At 46.5% G+C, this 22,512-nt stretch overlaps 1 protein-coding gene across 1 annotated transcript in view; it reads left to right on the forward strand.

Moving 5' to 3' along the window:
* Window positions 1-13,394, forward strand: part of XYLT1 (xylosyltransferase 1) — a 205,149-nt gene extending 191,755 nt beyond the window's left edge. The window contains exon 11 of the mRNA XM_065644733.1: window positions 5,220-13,394. Within this exon, the coding sequence (XP_065500805.1) occupies window positions 5,220-5,542 (323 nt within the window). The 3' untranslated portion in view covers window positions 5,543-13,394. The remainder of the gene's footprint in view (window positions 1-5,219) is intronic.
* Window positions 13,395-22,512: the final 9,118 nt, after the last annotated feature.

Below are 22,512 nucleotides of genomic sequence, written 5' to 3' on the forward strand. Positions count from 1 at the left end.
AGAGGAACGAGGGTTTCTCACTGTCTGCTTTGGGCAGCCAGAATTTAAGTGCAGTTTAGGGTCTCAAGGCCAGATTTCTGGGGGGACTGGAGAGGCAGAGCCAAACGGCAGGTATAATTCAGAGCATTTAGCCAGGACTTCACAGACTATAATCCAAGCCACCAAGTCGATGTCAATTCCTATGAAAAGAGTGAATTCAGTAGAGGTTGGCTCTGCATCCCCATCACCCCGCGTTCTCACCCGCCCGTGCCCTACCAAGCCCAGTGAAGCAGCACTCGTGCCAGGCGCGATCGCGAGAGGGGCAGAGGAAAAGCCAAAGCGATTTCATCCTTTAAATTTGAGTTCATATGCATGCTAAAGGTTCCACAGCGATCTCCCAGCTGGAGTGACGATGATGAGTCGTCATGCGTTTAATGTGTAGTACCCGTTTCATTAAATATAGATAAGTTACTCTGAGCCAGTAGGCAAATTCACTTCTGGGACAGAAAAAGCCCCTGAACCTCAAGCTGATACCGAACACTGGATTGACAATAAATAAATGAATGAATAAATGAAATTCTTCTTCCTTCAAATAAGGAGGGCAGTGAATAAGAGAATCCTTTGGTGTTCAGTTCCTGGCTGGATCGCGCGCCCCGGACACAGAGCGACTGGTCTCTGCTCTGGGCCCTCTCGCTGCAGCCACCGCTTTAAAGGTTCGATGGCACGGGCAGACATGCCGCGGTGCACACATGCATCTCAAAGGCCTTTTAACCTAATCCATATTTATAGATCATTTTAATTAAGTATATACTGGGAAAACCTTGTTTTGCCGTTGGTTGTTTGCAGTGGCTCAATCAATTCTAATTGCGTCTATACGGATTATAAAGTGGGTGGCAACTTGTGTCAGAACTGCTGTGATTTCTTTAAATTAAGCAGAGGTAACATGACATGTTCTTGATAAACGCAGTAATAGCAGCAGGCAGGCGCGTGACTGCAGAGGAGTTGATGTGCCCTGGAATCGTCATTCTGAGAAAAACCCTCAAGATGGGGATTTGCTTTGAAATTTAGTTCAGATCCAGTTGACAAGGAGTCGATTAGCTTCACAATGAGCAAATGCAGCACTGTCTTGTTTCCTGCAAGAGAAAACAAACAAAATGTCAATAAAAAATTACCTCTTTGCCAGAGGGTTTCAACACAATTCAAGTAAAGAAATAAAGCTGTACATGCTGTGTCGCTTTAAAAAAACAGGTCTAGCGCCTTAATGTGTACCGAGGTAACTAACTTTTTCATTCCTTAGCCCACTCTCTGTCTAAACTCATTTGCTTTTCCTGCAAAATGAAGAACAAACCCCCACAAAAATGCTGAAATCCCAGCCTATGCGGCTGACTGTAGGCTGTGTATGTAACCAAAGAAGTTATACTAAGAAAAGTCAGTTGAGAAATGAAGTTCCCTTCCAGAGTGAAGAGCAAACAAAAATGAGGAACAAAAATAACTCATTTTTTTAAAGCTATAATTCAGAGTCAGTGGAATATATTTTGCATTGATAAATGCCCTCCTGAAGTCAAAGGGCTATTTGGATGTGTTTGCTGGCAAAAAAAGTCTGGCTTCCTGTCTGCAGTTCAGCTAATATTGAATTGGTTGCTCTAACTGTACAGATTTAAATGTCTAAAGACACATTTCATAGGGGCAAGCCTTACATTCTTTCATTATTTTTTCATGAGCAAGGACCGAAGCATCAGTGCTTTAACGGCATGCCCAGTAGCTCCAGCCTCTCCTTAGACAGTATTTCAGTGTTTGGGATCCACACTCTTCCTTCTCCTGTCCCAACCCAGTAAGTTATAGACTCATGATTGAGTCTCTTTGGTTTTTCTTTTAATGCAAAGAAGAACACCCCATGTCTGCCCCAGCTTGGATGAGCTGCATCCTTCTGACTTTCTCTTGTGAACTTTTCAACAAAGACTTGGAGGGTCCAGGAGAGGGTTCTGGGTTGAATCCTCAGCGTTTCCTCTCAATGAGTACACGTAGCTCTGCACTCACGCTGCTGTTACCCGGCTCTTGCTTTATAGCACGTGCAGACACCTCACGTGGGGTGTTGGTTCTGCCGTGGGGCCAGGCAGTCCCCGCCACTGCCATGTCAGGGTGTCATCATGTGTCTCACACTGAAGAAGCACATTTTCACTGTAACGCACTGAGAAACAGTGTTTAGTTCCCTTTGGAATCACAGAATGTCCTGAGCTGGAAGGGACCCCCAAGGATCATGGAGTCCAACTCCTGTCCCTGCAATGACAACCCCGCAGGTCACACCGTGTGTCTGAGGACGGTGTCCGGTCTCTTCTTGAACGCTGTCAGGCTGGGGCTGTGACACCTCCCTGGGGAGCCTGTTCAGTGTCCAGCACCTCTGCGTGAAGAACCTTTTCCTCGTGTCCAGCTGACCCTCCCCTGGCACATGTTCCTGCCATTCCCTGGGGCTCTGTCATTAGTACTGTCCTCAGCAGCCTTTTCTTATCTGCTCATACTCGTGTGTGACCTTTCCAATATTGTTTTTCTGCAGTCCTGTCACACACCGTTGCTGTTGTAGCCGCTCACAGCCTGGCCGTGCAGCAGCTCAGAGCAGAGCCTGGCACTGGCTTTGTGCTGTGTTGGTGTGAGAAGCGCAGCGTGTCCCACGCCATTACAGCAGTAGCAGAGTTGGAGGAATTTAAATGCGTTGAAGATGCTGAGGTTACCACCCTTATTTTAGCGAAAGCAGCCCACTGATCTTGAGCAACAAGGGTCACAGATTCAGAGAAAAAGCTGCTCTACTGCTGCGTTGCTAAGCACTGGGTCCTGCAGTCGCTGGAGGTTTCATTCCTTCCAGTCCTGATAATCCACCAAGTCCTGAAGCCTGGGACAAATGCGAGGCTCAGCCAGAGAAGAGCAAGTTCCGTTTCATCCTGTTATTTGTCTGAAAAAAAGATCACTCTTGTTCCATGCGCTGCACACACACACACACAACAGGCTTTAATTCAACAAGCTCTGAATTGCCCGTTCCAATCAGATGATCCTGCTAGTAATGCCAACTCCTATTTGTTTGGGGATTTTTACTTGGAATGTTGCTATTTAATTAATATGTTGACAAACAGTCTTCCATAGTTAATTGCTTCCGAAGGAGGAAATTTAATCGTGTAGTTGTTCTGTTTCTTAAACTGCAGTGCTCTGGCAGAGCACAATTCTGACACATGTGCATGGAACAAACTCATGTTGACTGGAGATTATCATGGATATTTACCATTTAAAATAGAAAGAGGAGATCAGATAAATGCAGGAACAATTAAGTGATGTATAATGCTGATGGAGATGTGCTGAACTAATTTAATTGGGCATCTGAAGTAAAGTACTTGCACAGTATTTGACATTAAAGACTTTGCATATGTAACAGCAAAGCTCCAATTAAATGTCCCTTTTCCCTCTAAATAACGTACTAATTTATTGCCAGTGCCTGAGATCCTGTTCTCTGCGTGGAAGAAAGGACTCGGCATCAGGCTGCAGCGCAGCAGCAGGGACATGTGGAAGGAATCGTAGCTGTGAATATGTAATTCTTGCCCCCAGGCGCTCTCTGGCCGCAGCAAGGATGCTCGGGAAGGCAACTGAGAACAGAAAGAAATGGTTGAACGTTTCCTCCCAAGAGGCACGCAGTGAAGATTTTTCAAGTGTCCCATTGTTCATGAGCAGTACCTCAGTCCCGCTCTCAGGCCTTAGGAAGTCAGCCAGCCTTCGAGGAGGGTGCTCTGACCCGCAGTGTCCAATTCGAGGTCTTCGAAGGCATTCTTACAGCCTGACAATGATTTTACTGCAATATTATATACCTGGGGCAACATGCTGCGTTTTGCTGAGGTAGAAGAGTGACTGTAAGGAAAGCAACCACAAGGCAACGAAAACTTTCACTGGGAGATGATTGCGATCCATTATTTGGCACAAGGGCTTGAAATATAACTGTCATTAGAGAACACTTTCCCAGCAAGACTGGAGCATGTCCAGGAGTGATGCTGGGGCCACACGCATTCCATTAACTGGGTCCGGTCTGTCCAAGGCCATGGCATTGCCCTTCCAGTGCCAGGAATGGCACCAGCTGGTTTGCGGAGGCAGATTGAGCTAACAAATGTCGTGACTTTTCCACAGCAGGGCAAGGTTCATCCATTTAGGCAAAAAAACCAGGGTGAGATCTTGACTCTTTCTCCTAGACAAACCAATGATAGCACTTGAAGATCTGATGAGAATCAGCAGCCTTCTCACAGCAAGCGCCCTTGAACTGTTCCTAATTCCAAAGCCTTCACTGGGTGCCCACAGGGGTGACTTCAGCTGCACAGGGCTTATCTCCCAGGCTGCTTCTGCAGTGAAAGAGGCAAAATTAGCTTCTCATGAATGAAAGATAAGTTTCTCCTGAGAGGGAGCTGCATGTTGCTCAGGCTCCAGGTACAGGAGCGGCTGAAGTCGCTGGGTTTGTTCAGCCTGGAGCAGAGGAGACGGAGGGCAGAGCTCATGGGGCTGCAGCTTCAGCAGGGGAGCAGGAGGGGCAGGGCTGAGCTCTTCTCTCTGTGACAGTGACAGAACCCAGGGAATGGCAGGAACATGTGCCAGGGGAGGGGCAGCTGGACATGAGGAAAAGGTTCTTCACCCAGAGGTGCTGGACACTGAACAGGCTCCCCAGGGAGGTGTCACGGCCCCAACCTGACAGTGTTCAAGAAGAGACTGGACACCGTCCTCAGACACACGGTGTGACCTGTGGGGTGTCCTGTGCAGGGACAGGAGTTGGGCTCCATGATCCGTGGGGGTCCCTCCCAACTCAGGACATTCTGTGATTCTCTATACAGACAGGAGCTCACAGCTGGGACGCCCTTAAGGCCAGGCCTGTGTTTTTGTTTTGCTGTGCAGAACAGCTGTGTCCTGCCTGGGTGTCCTAAAGCTCTGGGGACGCCAGTTTCACATGACCGTGGTAAGGACAACGCTGTGTTAAAGCCTCAGAGCTCTGCCCTGCTAAGGCAGCACTGGGGGTCAGCACTGCGCTGGGAGCTGTAACGGAGCAGGAGCCGAGGAGGTGAGCACACCACTCGTCCCCAGGATGCCGTGTGTCCTCGATGCCAGGAAACGGACTGTAGCCCACCACTAACTTTGACCTTTTCATTTGCTGTACCCTTAGATAATGATGGTTTGTTTGGGTTTTTTTAGTGCACTAATTTTTGGGTTTATTTCTGCCTTTCCAGAGGAAGCCATGAAGTATCACAGCGGGCCTCCAAAGAACGCCTACATGGAGCAGAGCTTCCAGGGCTTGAACCCCGTCCTGAATATCCCCATCAGTGCCGCCCAGCTGGACCAGGCCAAGAGGAACGCGGGGCTGGTGGGCGCCCGGCTGGAAGCCTGGGTGGACTCTCTGGTGGGCAGCGTCTGGTCAGCCGTGGACATCTGCAGCACCGGCCCCACCGCCTGCCCCGTCATGCAGGGCTGCGCTCAGACAGCCTGGAGCTCCCTGAGCCCCGACCCCAAATCTGAGCTGGGCCCCGTCAAACCCGACGGTCGCTTGAGGTAGCACCCGCTCCGCTCTCCTCCGGCATAGGTTTTTAAAAGGGAATTTAACCTTGCTCATATGTGAACCTCACACCAGATTTCAGAAAGTTAAGGGAACATTGTATTTTTTTGTTACTTATTGCAATATAATTCATTTAAAAAAAAAAAAAAAAAAAAAAAAGTCCTGACAAGGCCTTTAGCACTGCCCTCTCCATCGGCTCTGTTGGGAGCAGCTTCGGGGGCTCCGCAGCCTCTGCCGTCCCCTGGGACCCGCGCGCTGCTGCGCCCGCCGCCCCTGCGGCTTCCAGAGCGGGAGCAGCAAGCCATGGAGAGGGCAGTGAGGGAGCAGCTGCTAAAAGTGGTTTTTAAAAATAAATTTGTCTGCACCTCTGCTGTTTCATAGGCTTTCATTACTTTGCTACCATGAATAAATCACAGCAAAATGCCCTTCTACTTAGGCTTCCTGGGGAGGTTGGTTACTGCAGGCTAGAGCCTGCATGGCTGCATTACCTCACAGGACACAAAATAATTGTGGTACACCCTCACTCGCCCTCACACTTTTTTCTTTTTTTTTTTTTTAAATAACACAAAGTAATTCTGGACTCAATTAATGTCTGTTGTTATCCTAGTATAGAGTGAATGAGCAAAAGCAGAAACTTTCAGATTCTTTTGAGAGATTTTTTAGATTAATTTCATGATAAACTCTAAGTGGGGCCAGTGTTTTGCTATATTAGTCTTTTATGTCTCATGCAGTCATGTTCAGGGTCTGCGTACTATGATTATTAGTCTAAAGAACAAAGAAGCATTTTGGATTTCGGCCCTTTCAAATCTGCAGGTTTTTTTCCAAGCCTACCAGCACCCAAGCGTTTTTGCAGACTTCCAGAACAGCACGTGTGTGTGTGTGTGCGCAGGTTGGGGCCGGGTTCTGAGGTCTCCGCTCACACCCTTTGCTCATTTTGCTCGTGAGCTGGGCTGAGCTTTTTCTCAGGCGGTGGAGTTGCACGGAACCAGTAAGATGGTAGAGTTGGGACCTAAATCTGCAATGACGTATTTTTTTCCCTAATTTGAGTAGTAGCTAATAAGTCTTAACACTAATTCCCTCCCTTGATCTGCCAGCTCTTCGTGAAGGAGGGTCCTCCTGGGCTTGTGCCGGGCAGTCGCCAGCTCACGGAAGGAGAGCGGTGCCGGGTTTCTCAGTGCTCAGGCTTTATTCTGTCAACAAACTCTACCCTTGCCTGTCTTCAGAATTCTAGCAGGCTGCATCCTCTCTTTAACAGGCATCATTTTAAGCTGCATTTTCTACAGTAGGAAAAATATTCTTTCACATTCCAAGAACTTTTTAAAATCTAGGTTTTATATGCAAATTCATCTCCAACTAATGCATTTTACATTAGCATAAAACATGCACTTTGTTGTTGTTGTTGCTGTGGTAATCTCTTGTTCACAGCATAACCCAAAAAGGCTATTAAAAGCTATTTGGGTTAATTAGGAAAAAACCTGTTGATGTAATAAAGTAAGGTATCTGTTTACCCTTCTGTGGGTATGGCTAACTTTCTGCTCATGAGAGTTAAGCCTCCACATCAGGAGGGAAATAGACCCTTAAATCATTCCATAATTACATCTCACAGAAAGGTTGAATTCCCTTTTAAACAACAGTTGCAAGATGACCGTAACACACAGATCCCGGAGCCTTGTCGTATCTCTCTCCATAGTATTGGTTTAAAGCTACTTGCAGTTTGCTTTGGACTTGAAAATGCGGTGTCAGCTGTGCTGGCATTAAGGCAGAGCATTGAAATGTTTATCTGGCACGAAAATGGATGCATAGAAGGAACAATTTAGGTATTTATTATTTATGTTTTAGTCAATGACTAATTAGTAGGTGCTGCTTTTGCAGCTTGATTATGTTATCTTACTAACTGAAGCTGCCTTTATTAAGAAAAGGCCTTCCTCCCCTCACACCTCCCTTTGTTTTTTTGTCTTGATTTTGACAGTCACAAGAGCCGTAGTTTTAGTAAAGCTTGTAGCAACGAGAGCTGGTTGAAATACTTCAGTCACGTTAATGGTCCGGCTTTTCAACCAGCCCTAGAGACGTGTTTAAAACTGGGGTTGCCAGCAGGTTTATATAATAGAAACACAGTGTTATTACTTATTCAGTAGGGGTTTTTTTAACAGTGCTTGTTTTTAATCTAACATTCCTTCATGAAGTTCAGATTTTCTGGGGACCTTCAATCCTCACTGTGAAATCCAGGGCTTTAGTCACACTGATGTGGTGGCAACTGCACGGTTCAAGCCCTGCAGATGAAATGAAGAACATCGTATTGCGGGCACACGGTAACAGTCCTGGGCCATGGTTGTTCTCAATAAGACTTCATTGTAGTTGCAAAATCTTCAGTCTGTCTTGCACATCAGTATAAGGACGCACCCACACACGCATGCAGATAACTTGGGTTTTAAATTTGATACTTTTTTTATTCCTAAGCAAGAATGTTTTAAAGTGCTTTGTTGGTAAATTTTCATTATTGACTAGACCAAGCAGAAGGTGGGAACAATTCCATCTTTTGTGGTTAGAAGAAAATCTGCCACTTTAACGATTTAAAATGTAAGGTGCAAATTATTTCATTTAATACAAAAAAGGGGAAAGAAAGCAAAGGGTTGCTGATATATCTATTTATGTTATATGCTTGGTTTGAAATATCTCAAACCAAAATTTATATTAGCTTGTTTTCTGAAAGACAAAAGGCATATGCACGAAGAAGTTTTGTAGCAAGCTGGGAATGCCAGCACTGCTGTTAAAACTGGTGTAAAACTGAGGGGGCTGGTCTTGAAGTCCTTTCTCAGGCAAAACTTCCACAGAGTGCTGGTTCTGAGTAAGGACTTCAGAGTCAAGTCCACCATTAGTCACAGGTGTGACAGCGTGCTGTGAGTAATAACCCTCTATGTTCGAAGTCATTAAAGGATGAACTGCCGTGTTTGCAACATCTTGTTGGGGCAGTGGCGTTTCAGACCTAAACGCCAACCTCTACTGTAGCTATTAATATGCAGACACAGCTGCAGAAGTTGTATATGGGACACCATGTCTGAGTTACAAAGTGCTGTAGGTGTGAAGAAAAACCATGGCAAGCAAGACTGTGCCCGAGGGATCAGGGCTGCTCCAGGCCGATGTTGGTAGCGCTGCTCAGCCCGACGTCCTGCTGGCGGTTCTGCTGCTGCCGCGCCGGCACGTGGAGCCTGTGCTGGATGCTGGGTATCGTTAGAAGAGAATAACTTCACAGATCTTACATTTGGTGAAAAGGAGAATTCGGAGCAGGGGCTGACAGTTCGTACCAAACAAGCAAGTTACGCATCTTCATTCGAGTGTGCAAGTGTTATTTTTCCAATCCCACCGGCCAGTCTTTGCTGAATGGGACTCCAGCTGCAGACCAGCTGTGATCCAAATCCCTTCCCGTGGGAGAGGGCGCATGTCCATGTGCACACATTTGTCCTCTGTGCGTAGCGCTTTGCTCGTTTAAATCCCCTGCCCGTTCTGTGCAGTGGCCGTGTAACACTTCTGTGATCAATCAGTATGGCACAGAAAGGGAATGTGGCAAAATGCAGAACATCTACATATGTGATTTAATGAATCATGTCCAAAGTCAGTCAGTGTTATGCAAACCTGTTTGTATGGTAATGTTAAACCTTGAGGCTAATAGAAATAGCTCAAATGACAGTTTATTTTTAGATGTGTCTAATTCTTTATTTGATGACATTTGGACATTGAGTAGTAATATTTCTATTTTCATTTTCTGATATTCAGGGGTTTTTTTAGAATTGAAATTATGTCTTCATGTTTTGTGCTCTCAGCAAGCAAAGAATTTTAACAATTTCTCCATGATAGCCAGTGTTATACAGGGAAGTCCGTTTGTATTTCTGTTGTTAAGCCTTCGTTATTGCTGAGCCTAGAAATCGGGCATGTGCATTCGTGTGTTACAAATTGCCTTTCCCAGGGAGTGGCTTTAGTGCACAATGCATGTGCACTTAATTAACAGCATATTAACAGTGATGCTGCAGCACCTTCAAAAGGACCAACTAACGTGTATTCACCTTCTGTCCATCTCCTACAGCACTAATTGCAATACTAATGAAGTCTCCATCACTCTTAGCCACAATTAAAGGGAACAGAGTAGTGAAGTCAGTGAATCAGAACTGGGATGTTCTAAACCTGACCAAAGGGAGAGGTGAAGGGTAAAGAAGATGCTGAAACTTTGCAATGCAAAGTTTGACACAATTGTGCTGCAACAAGGCTTTGACCAAACTGAGCAGCTTCTGCACCGCAAGGCTGAGAAACGCTGATACCACGAGATCTCAGCTTCGACTTCCCAGTTAAAAAGAAAAGAAAAGAAGATCCATGTTTTTACTGTGGCCAGGCAATGCAGACCAGCTTGTGTTGATTTCCCTGGTTCTCTTTCATCGCAGCTGTCAGAGACCTGCCAGCTTGCCGCCGGCTATCACACCCTCCTCCGTGTCTTCCCAGATCCCAAAGCTGGCGGAGTTGGCCACGTGAAGCCTTGGCCAACTCCACCACTTTCCATGGAGTGGGAAGTTTTGTACTTGTGTGAGCCAAAGCCCTCAGGCTTCTTCACAAACCCCAGCTGCAGATCAGAAAAGTTCGCTTTTCAGAGCAGCCTTCGGTCAGCGCAGTACTAACGTATGTGAAGGAGTCAGGAAGAGTGATAGCGATGACCTTTTCCTGATTTTCAGGCAGGGGCATTAATATATGTAATAGTAGGTGTGGTTATTTCAGCAACAGAGCAAGACCGATCTGGAAGAAAGTGGTTAGCGGCATTTCTCGCTGTCCCTTGCGTCGGGCTGGTTGTGAAAAGCGAATGATCCACATGTGCTTTTATTTCAACCATTCAAGGCTTCCAAGATAGTCCTGAGGATTCATAGGACATTACAATAAAGCCGTATTAAATGACAATTGAAAACATCATGTAAAAACAACTTTCCAGACCAAACCTTCAGGCTTCTCCCAAGCCAGCTCCAGGGCTGGTGGCCACAGAGAGGGCAGGAGTGATGGAGGGACAGGACAGCAGTGATGGAGGGACAGGCCAGCAGTGATGGAGGGGACAGGCCAGCAGTGATGGAGGGACAGGCCAGCAGTGATGGAGGGGCAGGACAGCAGTGATGGAGGGACAGGCCAGCAGTGATGGAGGGACAGGCCAGCAGTGATGGAGGGGACAGGCCAGCAGTGATGGAGGGGCAGGACAGCAGTGATGGAGGGGACAGGACAGCAGTGATGGAGGGACAGGCCAGCAGTGATGGAGGGGACAGGCCAGCAGTGATGGAGGGGACAGGACAGCAGTGATGGAGGGGACAGGCCAGCAGTGATGGAGGGGACAGGCCGGGCCCCATGGGGCCCAGCAGCAGTTCTGGCAGCAGGAATACCACGGCTGAGCCCCGCTGAGTGCAGGCCCTGCTGCTGGGCTTAGAGGAGCCAAACAAATGTGAAATAGGGTTAAAGGCAACCGGGACGGATTTGTAGGGAAATAACCTTTTTTCCTGTAGACTCTTCAAGAGTGAGCAAATGCTCAGCTCTGTAAGTCCCTTGGAAGGTGCAGAGTAGAAGAGTCAGGCCTTGAACACCATCACTGCCAGCCGGGGAGGGAAGGAAGAATCGGGCTGAGTGTGGTCAGAATTGAGCTAACAAGGTCTCACACCAAGGGCCATGGCAGCATTAGGCTGTCTCCAGTTAAGCAGCAATTAACCCTCGTGATGTGATACTGCAGGTACCATGTTGATTTTATTCCTTTATACCACCAGTAGTGCGTAGGTCCCGCTCTGCTCTTTGCTTCTGCCTTGGTTACCTTCTTTTGCTCATGGGTGCTATCACAGCTGCTACCTCACTGTGTCTGCAAACACGTTTACCTGATCACAACAAAAAAAGGTACCAGAAATCTCCTTGAACTGAATGTACAATCTATGCAAATTCTCTTTCTACTTTGTTAAAACCTAGAAGTATTACTTGTAACCTTGCCAAATAAACAGCAAGATACTGTACAGGTGCCTCTGATAACAGAGTGACGATTCTAGGCGCGGTTCATCGCGCTGCATTTGTATATTGTAATGACTTGTCTTTGGTTCTGTTATAATTAACACCCTTGACTGAGAAGACAGCAACCTCGCTAGGGGAGCACCTTCAGTTTGCTAGGAATATTCTGGAGGAGAATGTCTATGGCATTTCATCTTATTTTCCTGCTTACACCCAAAAGAAGGCACGGACCTGCTGGCCAAAGTTAGGATGTTGTTTCAGCTTTTCCTTGGGTGAATCCGATCAGCTTTGGATCGCTCGGTGTCTGTCCCCATTGTGGCATCCAGCATGTTGCCCCTCACAGAAAGCCTTACGTTCATCCTTTCTAAATGTGGCCTTAAACTGTGTTAGGGATTTGGTGGTGTTTGTGTCTCGCTCACTTTTTCTGTTTGTTGTGGAAGGAATAAAAGGCACCTTGAGGTTTCTATTACAGCTCAGTTGTGTTGCTGTCAGCTTACACTTCACAAATACAATAGAAATTGCTTACAAATGCAGTCTTTAGTGGAAGAAAATGACCTTCCCTTTGGGCAAAAGGAAGGCTCAAATGTTCGTACAAACCTTAGGAAATTATGAGCTCTGTCTTTTGCAACTCACTGTAGATAAGGCAGGTTGATTTAATTACCTACGAAGTACAAACTTAAAAACTTTTAATTTATCTTCAGACTATAACAGAGCAGACTGCTCTCAGATGCACAGGACGAATTCTGGAGTAACGTTGCCATGATGTAGTAGCATTCCTTTCAGGTTTGTACTGGTAGCTGGGATCTATCAATGGTATGGTCTGAAAATCTGAAGAACTTCACCACTTGGGGCCAGATTTTGAGTGATGGTTGGGAATCTAACAGTGCACATGGGAAACGGAGTCTGGTTGTATCATCAAACTCATAAATGCGTTTCCAAAAATCCGGCTTTTGGAGTTTCATCCAAAGGTTGTCAAAATCAGCAGAAACCAAGGATTTCTGCTAAGGCTTGTATCTGTTTGGTTTCTTTAATACTTTTGTCCATGGAGAAGTGTCCTGTTTCAGTCCCCCCAATATTCCCGGCAGGCTGCAGTGCTTTTAAGAATCCCAAATCCTGTCCCGCTTCGGTATTCAGATGCGGATACAACCCAAAGGCAACTGAAAAGGGTTTACAGAGACAACAAGATTCGTGAAACAAAAATAATTAATTCGAGTTAATGAAATGGCTTTTCTGACTTTGTCATTTTGGTTTTGTTTCGGGTTGATTGGATTTTTGTATTGCCTAACATAGTCCATAATAAGTTATTCCTGTTCTGTCATTTTCAAAGACTGGTGGTAATATAGTTTTAAGAAATAACTATTTTGTTATAGATCATTATATGCATAAAACTGTACAGAAATATTTTATAAGCTATTGAATAAGAAAAAAGAAAACCATGTATATACAGCAAAGTTTAAAACAAAATTGGAAATTCAAATGGAACACACTGAAAGATGTAGATATTTTGCTATTTATTTAAAGGAGTATTTTATGAGATATTGAAATGTCTTAAATTGACCAGTAATCAAAGTTCGAAGTCAGAATGCTTTTCTTGTAGTAGAATGTGATTCTCAGCAATTATTGCACTACCCGGTTTTGCACCCTTTTGTCTTTCATTTAGCAGAAAACAATGTGCCTTAGCTGTATTCTTTGTCAATGGGAGTTTGGTTTTTTGTCCAACAAAGCAAATTTTTTTGCAGAATAAGAAATGGATGTATTAAATACTGTATTATACCAAAAACACTGCAGTTGTATATAAGTGCTTTCTGTCATACTGTGTTTTCAGATGCAGAATTTTAAAATAAAAAAAAAAAAAAGGCTGTCTTTAGGAAGAGATGTGCACCTTGAATTATTTTCAAATGTACTCATGTAAGTCTTTGTTTCAAATAACTTTGCTGCTTGGTGATATTTAGGAGGAAAGCTGGGGCCGAGCATTGCTGCTCAGTGATCCCAGTGCTGGTGCCAATACTTTCCCACTCAGCCATTTCTCAGGCTCCGTTTCCCAAGCTTTTTGGGTCAAGTTCTTGTAGTTTTTGAACTCAGATGACTGCTCTTGGGCCAGATCCTCCCTGCCTTTTCCAAAGACGATGAGGAATGGTAGGCAGAGGGGGCAGCAGGGATTTACAAGGAGCTTGACGTAGGTCTCTCTTCCGAAGGCCACAAACCATGAGGAGCGTTGGAGCAGTTTCTCCCTCATCCCAAAGAGAAGGGATTTGCTCAGGGGCACACAAATAAGCAGCCGGGTGCAGAAATAGGAATTAACATTAGGGCTGGCTGGTTATAAGGACAGCAAAATGTTCCTTTGCCTTTCCTGAGAGGATGAGCTCAGCAAGACACGTGTCTTCCACCGTTCCCCCAGTGGATTACAGACCCAAACCAGCCGTTGCCCAACGTTCACCCAGAACGAGCACTTAAATTTATTTTCTTAACCACAGGCTCCACTCTGAGCACTGATTTCTTAGAGCTGCTTCCCTGGCTGCAGTGGGGAAAAACAGTTAAATTCTCCTACAAGTGGGTGATTGGTATCTTTAACACCATCCTCGTGATGTATTGCAGGTTCGTCTCCTAGTGCTGCTTTTTGATGTGGGATGCTTGAAAAAAAACCTCCTTGATGACCTTCCAAAAGTCACTTCTCCGTGCAGCCCCAAGCAGCGCTGCAGGTTCTCTTGGCAGCCAGACCTGCTTTTCATCTTGTCTCGTCTTTTCACCTGCTGTTCAGGAATTCCACTTTTCTGGCACTTCAAGGCAATGAGGTCTGTTTAAATAGAGGAGGGAACACAGTGCTAATGTTTTAGCCTTGGCACAAAGAGGAGATTTTTGTGTGGAGGGGGAAAAAACAGAGACTACTCTCTCAGTTTTGAAGCCTGGTTTTGTTTATAGATGGTATAAGAACTACGCTGCTGCTTTGCTGGCTTATTCCTCCTCCAGCTGCTAATGCTTATGGCATATTAAAAATGCTCAACCTTTGTTTTAATTATCTCCAAATGTGTCATTGGCTGCTACTTTAAAGAAAAGGGGGGAAAAAGAAAAAAAGCAAGCTTCAAGCTACCAGGTGCTCAAGTGTTTTGGGTTTTTTGTGGACTTCAGCTCGAACCTGCACGCTCTTTGAGGCTCCGCACGAAGCTCCCGACGCAGCACGGGAAGGTCTGTCTGAGCCGTCTGCAGCCCCGTGCTGGCTCGAAAGACTGTGAAAGACTCGAAAGACGATCTCTGTCTACCGGAGATGGCGTCATCACGGTTTTGCATCTGCCATGCCTAATCTGTCTTGATTGCAATTAATATTTATAGAGTGTAGAGCATGGTTAATTCACGGTAATGACACAAAACTTGCTGCAGAGCAGTTTGTCAATAGGAAGGCACAGTAAACCAAGTGCAACAGGAATGAGGTATTTAATTACCTTGACAATAAGGATTTCGTTTCAGTGCCTGGATATTTGACATTTCTTCATCCGTTACTAAAGAATCTGTTGCCTATTTTCTAAAAATCAGAAACTGTTAGTAATCCGAGGCTTCACAAATGCAAACAGCTGTAAATCTTTGCTGTCTATGAATGATTAAAAAATGGGAGATTCATGAGGTTCTACTACAGTTAAAACCAGACAGGGATGGTAATTTTTAATGCTTTTATGAAAGATGATCTTGGCTATTCTGGTGCCGAATCAGCACTTCAGCACAGTTTATTCCTTCGCCTGGCTGCCCCTGGCTGGAAACTTGTGGGGCTGTGGAATTGGGTAGAGCTGAGACACCGGCTGTGAATCCCACCCGTCTGAGCGAGGTCTGAACCTGGGGCTGGGGACATCGAGGGGACCAGGTGCAGACACCCAGGGGCCTGGAATCAGCTGCCAAACAGCGGTTTGTTCTGGGCAGCTCCCAATTACATAGTTTCATGCCAAGATCCTCACTTAATGGGCAAGGAGTTTCAGGTTAATTTATCAATAATATTAACACGATCCAAAAGTATGCTACGTTTTCCAGATTTAACCTGATCCATCCTGTAGTTGCAACCCTCTTCTAGAAAAGGCCAAATTGGACTTTTCAGTTTCAGGTGAAGCATGATGTCAATGCACCTGTTTGCTGTGCGCCAGTAACTGCCCCGTCCTGGGGAAGCATTTAGATCCACAACGTTTGTGAATCTCGAAGCAAAGCTGCAGCGCGGGGAACATCAGCTGCTGTGGCTCCTGCTGGGTCTTCTGTCAGTGCGCTTGAATGCAAATGAAATGACATCTGAAATGCAGCAGGAACATGACATGGCTTTGGGTGTCCAGATATTTAAGGCATAAACCAGACATTTGTGCCTAATCTGCCAATGTAAGTTACAAGATGTAAACCACTTTTTCCTTCTTGCCGTGAAACATCTGTCATGTTCTTTTGCGCTAGTTTCAGGCTGCCAGTGGCCCCCGAACCTCACCAGCCAAATGGAATGTTGTAAACCCCGTCGGCTGGCGGGCAGAGCTCCCCAGCAGCAGCTTACAGTCGTTACAGACCATTCATAAAACATGCATTTCAAGTCAAACAGAGGAAGGCACAGGCCAAATGTGATATGCATAGGTGAATATACATATAAAAATACATATGTATCTGTGTGTATATATATGTAAAATCAGGACTGCAGAGGAATTCTGGTCGACAGGACAATGGGCAGGTCACCAGAGGCAACACTGTGCTGGATGCCAGACCAGCCTAGACAGAAACATGGGCTGCACGCTCTCTTCCATAGGAGACCATATAGGCCATATAGGCTGGACGCCCACGTCCCACCACGGGCGTCCCGGCCCTGTCCCAGCCCTCGGGGACAAGGACAGGGCTGACACCCTCGCACCACACGATGCTCTATAAAGCTGGAAGCACCTTTCCAAGCACCTCTGGTTGACCCCATTGCCTCAGAGCCACCTGCGCACCCACCGCAGCCCGTCCCAGGGCTCTGGGCTGGTTTGGGGCTGCCCCAGCTCTCCCAGTCCATCCTTGTTGTCTGTTACAGCCACGGCAACTGGGAGAGGAGCGAAGCACCAACACGGCGCCGAGCAGCTGCGGTCGGGGTGATGCGGCTGCGGGAGGGCGGCCCCGGCGCTCAGCTTGCAAGCCTGCTGGCTGCTGAAAAAACTTGCTAGAAACGGGTTTTTCTTTTTGTTGTTTTTGGCTTTGTTTGTGGTTGGCTTTTTTGGTCAGTTTGGGGGGTTTTTGGTTGGTTGGTTGGGGTTTTTTTGCTTTTGTTTTTGTTTTTTTCGGGGAGAGGTGGTTGGGTTTTGCTTTGTTTTGTTGGGTTTTTTTTCTTAACTTCATAGCCTGGACACTGGGTCAGTGTGTTGGGGGTCCAGGCAGCCCCAGGTTTTCACGCCTCTCCCAGTCACTGCCAGGGACAGCTCAGAGCCCCCAGACAGCTCTGAAAAGGTCAATAATAATTAACAAACGCAGACAGGTTGTATTCAATCCTTGTGCGTCTAGATGTTATCAAGACTTCAGACACTGCAGCCCGGTGCTGCATGAGCCACTTTTAGGTTCTATTTGTATTTCTACCGCCTGTAAGTTATTCTAGAGCTGGTAGCGTGGCTGCCATGCAGCAACTGCTTCCCAAGGCATTTTAGCACTGCCAAATGTATAGACTTCAAGTAGGAGCAGTATTTCACTTGTATAAACGAGTTAAAATAATTTACTCCTCTTTTTTACTCTCCTTTTTTTTTTCTCCTAACTAAGACTTGCATAATAAAAAAAGAGATTTGACTAGAAACATAAAGAACATTTTAATGCGATCTCATTTATGAAAGTCTATCACTGCATACATATGGCAAGGAAATGAAAGTATTCTTGTAACAGATTAATAGCCAAGACCAAATATTTCACTTTCTAATAGAGTCTGCCTGGATGTGCTTTTAATTCCTCGCTAAATCTAAATTTAAAAGGGCTTTTTTTTGTGCATTGAAAGCAAGCCACTGCCTGCCACGTCATCCCTGATTTTCCATTCCTGCTCACTTATGGTTTACACTCATTAGCGGACACCAACTCCAGCCCCGGCCTTCAGAGGAAGAAATGACTTTCTTGCCTCCAGGAAAAATGAAAAGTGATGTGAGCTCATTTCCAGCAGCCCGGCCACAGCGGGACCTGCCCAGCCAGGGCCTGGGGACAGGCTGGTGTCCCCAGAGAGGGACAGGGACCCCTCATGCAGGGGGACACAGCCTGTGCAGGGAGGGGTTTGCTGTCACCCCATGCAACCTCCACACCTGCCACCAGATACTTTTTAAAAAATCTTGCTCTGAAATGTCCTGCTTTGCAAAGAGTAGTATATGAACAGAAGAAGAAGGGTCCCGTGCCCTGGTGGCGACCAGCACAAGGCAGGTTTGGGGATGCTCAGGGATGCTCAGGGATGCTCTCAGGGATGCTCTTTACTGCTCAGTTTGTGCTGCACCACCCAACCCTGGGCATGCAGGGCCTGTTTCTAGGCTGTGATAGCCAGCTCAGCCAGCCACCAAAGCGTGTGTGTGATTTATATACTGAACCAAGGTAACAGGCTGGGGAAAGGGTAACAGCCCTGCAGTACCGCACTGCAGAGAACTTACACCTTCCAGACAATTAATGCAATGTCTGAATGTATATAAAAGCATGCACTGTCTTTCCAAAATTCCCCACTTGGAAGCTTTTCTCTCTGATTTAGTCCTTCTCCCCTTAGAGCCGACAAGCCCTTAACATGAGGGCCAGCACCTCTTGTTCCCCCGGTCTCTCTTTCGCGGTGCCAGCGCTCAGCTGCTTGCTGGGTCTGAGCTGCACCACACTCCCTTTCTTTCACATGGGTAAGTAAGTGAATTAATTTATTCATTCATTTAATTAATTAACATAAATTAAACTAGCATCAGTATAAGAATACATTAAGAATTGGCACAAACTGTGTACTTTTTCTTTAGCATGCCTTAACATGTGTGTGAATTGGTACGAAAGCGAATGTCATGCTGTGTAGCCATTCAGTGAAATGACACTGATTTGTACCAGCTGGCTGTTGATCCATGCTCAAGAGCAAAAAAAATTTGTTTTTTTTTCTCCCCACGTTCGACTGGCCTTGAAGACGTTATAAAACAAACCAAGACATATCAACGGGAGACTAACACAGCAGCAACGCTCCGGGTTTATTTTTAGCCTGGTGCAGCTCAGCTCGTGCCCAACGTGCGTCACACAGAACTGAAGGAATTGGAAAGTGGCACTGCAACAACTGAACTCAGAATCCCCAAAACCCCCACGTTCTCATCCTTATTAACGGCAGATCGAGAAGATGCCCGTGCTGGGGAAGGGGCAGCGGGATGCACTCCCTTTGACCCACAGAGGAGGGGTTTTCGGGGGGGAAACCCTTAAACCAGCTGTGTTTGCAGTGCTACCGGCCTCACTCTGCTCTCTGGGCAGGGGAAATGAGAAGCAACGGTTGGTTTAACACAACAATGTATTTGCCCTTAAAACAGGGGTGGGTGCAGAGCTGAGCTGGGAGCTTTGCAGCCCACCAGCCCTTCCCAAGTCACCTCTGCGCCGTCACAACGCTTGGCTGTTAGTGTCTCCGGGCTGATTAATGATAAAAAAATAGGGTAAGATGAGAAATAGTGAGGCAGCAATTTGATTCTGCATCTGCACTTTAATTTTCGTACCCGAGCATCCTGGTGTACCTATGTGAAATGCGTTTTAGAAGCTTGGTGTTAACGATTTTCATTTTCAGGCTCCGGAGCAAGGCTGGCACTGCCGGTGGGAACCCGCGGCGTTTCCTTCCTGGGCTCCGAGCGCCTCAAGTCCCGGTGCCCAGAGAGCCCAGGCAATGCCACGTGTGAGGCAATGACCGCACCTGAAAACCTGAATTAGTCACAGCAAGTAAATAGCTTCAAAACAAGAGCCGCCTAAGAACTGCAGTTCACGTTCCAGCAATATTTTTAATTCTTAAGAATTTCATTTTCTCCACTCCAGTCTGGATAAAAACTGCCATTAACCCCAAATACTGCTGCTCTCAGAAAGCAGGCTGGTTTTCTTTCTGTATTTGCCTAATGTTCTGCCTTGATCACTGACCACCCTCGACTTCCTTTTCTCTAGTTCTTTTAGGATTTGTGATGAATTGAGCTGAATCGACGAGAAAAAAATACTCTTTAAAATATATTGAAATAACCCCTAGATTGTCGTGCAAAGAAAAGCTGAACCCGGCCCGTTTCCATGTCCATATTAGATTGCAGTATAGTTTGTGTCTTCTGACAAGTGCATCTACATTTTATAGTGTGGGTCCGCAGAAACCTGAGCATTATGTAGTAGCTCCCACAGAAAACCACCAATTATTGCGAAAACCCCAGCGGGCAGCCCCTGTGCCCTGCAGAAAGCCATGGGGGAGATCCCGTCCATGCAAGGGGTTGGTGTCACCATGGTCCAATGGAGAACTCCAGACCAAGCCTTGAAGGTATTCCTAGAGTTTAAAAATAAGGAGGGGTGAGGGAAATACGACACACAATTGCTCAAAGGCAAATAAAACCAGCTCAAATGCATGCTAAAAGCAGAGCATAGTCTCCAAGGCTGGGGGATTTTTGGTTTGGTTTAGTTTCCTCTAATCTCTAATTTTTTTTTTTTATTTTCCTCTGGGGACTCAGTGGGAGAAGGTGATGTAGGATGGATGCGCTCAGCCTTTGCTGGGTAAGGGTTTAGCCATCCCCGTCCCCCATGCAGGTGTTGTTAGCTGAATGGCTTGGAATTCCATATTTTGGGACAAAACCATTCACTTACTTCTGACTCGCAGAACGTTTCAGGGATGCGCAATACCAAGGACTCCCATTTTCTTCTGGACTTCAGCAAGTTATGGATGGAATTACTTAGAGTCCTGGGTTTTGACACACGCCTTTCAGCAAAACACTAATCAATACTCTGAACAAGAAAACTCCCTCCTGAGACAGGTTTCATCAGGAGCTTGGGAGTTTTGCTTACTGTGTGACTTTTTAGCTGCTGTAAAAAAGCACAGCTGAGTGACAGCACTGTCATCTCCAAATGGAACTGGGAAATCAGCTGCAGCATCAGGGAGCAACGCTGGCGACGACTTCTGAAGGGCGCACACCTCCCTTTGCTTGCTGGGGACCAGGCTCTGTGCTCCTACACCAGCCCCGTGAAAATCCTCCCGGCTCTGCTGGGACCTGGTGCCTTGGAGCATCCTGCGGCATCCGGCACCGGTACCGAGGTGTCCCACCGCCCGCCCTGCGAAGCCCTTCATGGGGCTTTCTCATGGCGAGCAACGCCTGCCACAGGCCACACTCACGCTTCGATGTGCTTAACCAAACCAGACACTCCCAGCTCACCTTTACACGGACTTACCTCACCCCGATCCCACAGCGAGGCGCTGCAAGGATTACGGCATTGGTTTGGTTTTGCTCCGCGTGAAATCAAATCTCATGTGAAGCTCTTCTGTGCTCTAACTTTCCTATTCCGTCTTTTTGGAGGTGTTTTGGCAGCCATCCATCAGTGCACGGCAAGGGTGGTGAAACGTCTACCCACAGAGCAGCGCGCCCATCCACGCCCGAAATGTTCCGGGGGAGGTTCTTTTCTTCCCCCTCAGGTTTAATGCATCGGCAGTTAGCACATCTGCACTCGCTGTATCTTATTATTCAGATTGCGTTACTTGTCAGGCCCCGAGTGACTAATCAATAACTGCAAAGTGTTAAATATTACCATGCGCCTCGTGCGTTGCTTGGGGTTTGCTGCGGCGCAGGGCGGGGAGCTGCACCAGGAGCTGGAGCGGGCTGGGGACGCACACACTCACGTACACATGTGAACAGGGAAGGAGGTGCATCCAGACTTGTTTTTTGAGAAAGAAAATAGAGCTCCGTTGCTAAACATTAGAGCCTTGCACCAGTTTACTGTACATGTGTTTAACTCCCGCACTCTGGAAAATATTAGGAATTAGCTAATATGCAGGCATCTGGTCTCAGTGTTTCACTGTGTCATGGTCCAGCCACCCTGTTGCAAAGTAAGGTGGGTTTAATGCCCATTATAAGGTGATAAGAGACATTTTGGAAAGTGGTTTTTTTGGTCTTAACTGGCCCTCCTCTGATTTGAATAATAAATTAGCCATCTCTAATTGGAAAGAGGAATGTCAAGGCCTCCTCAGCACCGAGGTGGAACAGGGATGTAGGAAGGGTGCTTGGGCTCAGAGCTGCTGCTGGCCCAAAAACGTGGTCCTGAGGCCGGTGGGAGGACACGGTGCACACCTTTGCACTGCTGTCTCTGAGATAGTGGCAGTCCTTTGGGTGACGTTTGTGTCACAGGAGAAAAACCGTCAGCCAAGCTCTCTCTGCTGTTGGAACCGGGTTTACTGTTTGCTTGGAGAGATGTTTCACGTGGGGTCTCCACTGCAGGGCAGGTCGTGGCCTTTCCTCTTGCAAAAGGGCTCAGACATCCAGAGTCTGACCCATCAAGCACCATGAAGGCTGCCAGCTCCCCATCTCACACGTCCCCTCACCCCCTTCTCTAGAGCACCATAACGAGTTGAGGTGAACTGGGTGACAAGTGGTCATTCCTGACCTTATTCCCCTCATCAGGGAGGAATAATCTCTGCTCTCTAATTGAGAATACTCCGGTGAGTAAAATCACGCTCTTGGATTCATACCTTCTCTTTTATAAACCACCTGCCTGAAGGAAGTCGAATGGCCAGGAAAAAGAAGAGTAACTTGTTACATCTTACTGTTTCTTGGGAGGTAACAAAATGCTCTTTACTATAAAAGCAACTTTCATTATCTGAACTTTCACCTAATATTAATGGCCCACCCTGGAGAATCATAAACTTGGCTGGATGACAGTCACCAAACTGGCTTTCCTGGCATCAGTGACATTATCTCCCATGGTAAGAATTCTTCGCACCTGGGGCCAAGGGCTTAAGAAACATGCATTCAGCACTGGGCACTGAAACACATGGCTAGTCGCTTATAGAAGTGTAT

This window comes from Caloenas nicobarica, chromosome 14 (assembly GCF_036013445.1).
Source record: "Caloenas nicobarica isolate bCalNic1 chromosome 14, bCalNic1.hap1, whole genome shotgun sequence".
NCBI lineage: Eukaryota > Metazoa > Chordata > Aves > Columbiformes > Columbidae > Caloenas > Caloenas nicobarica.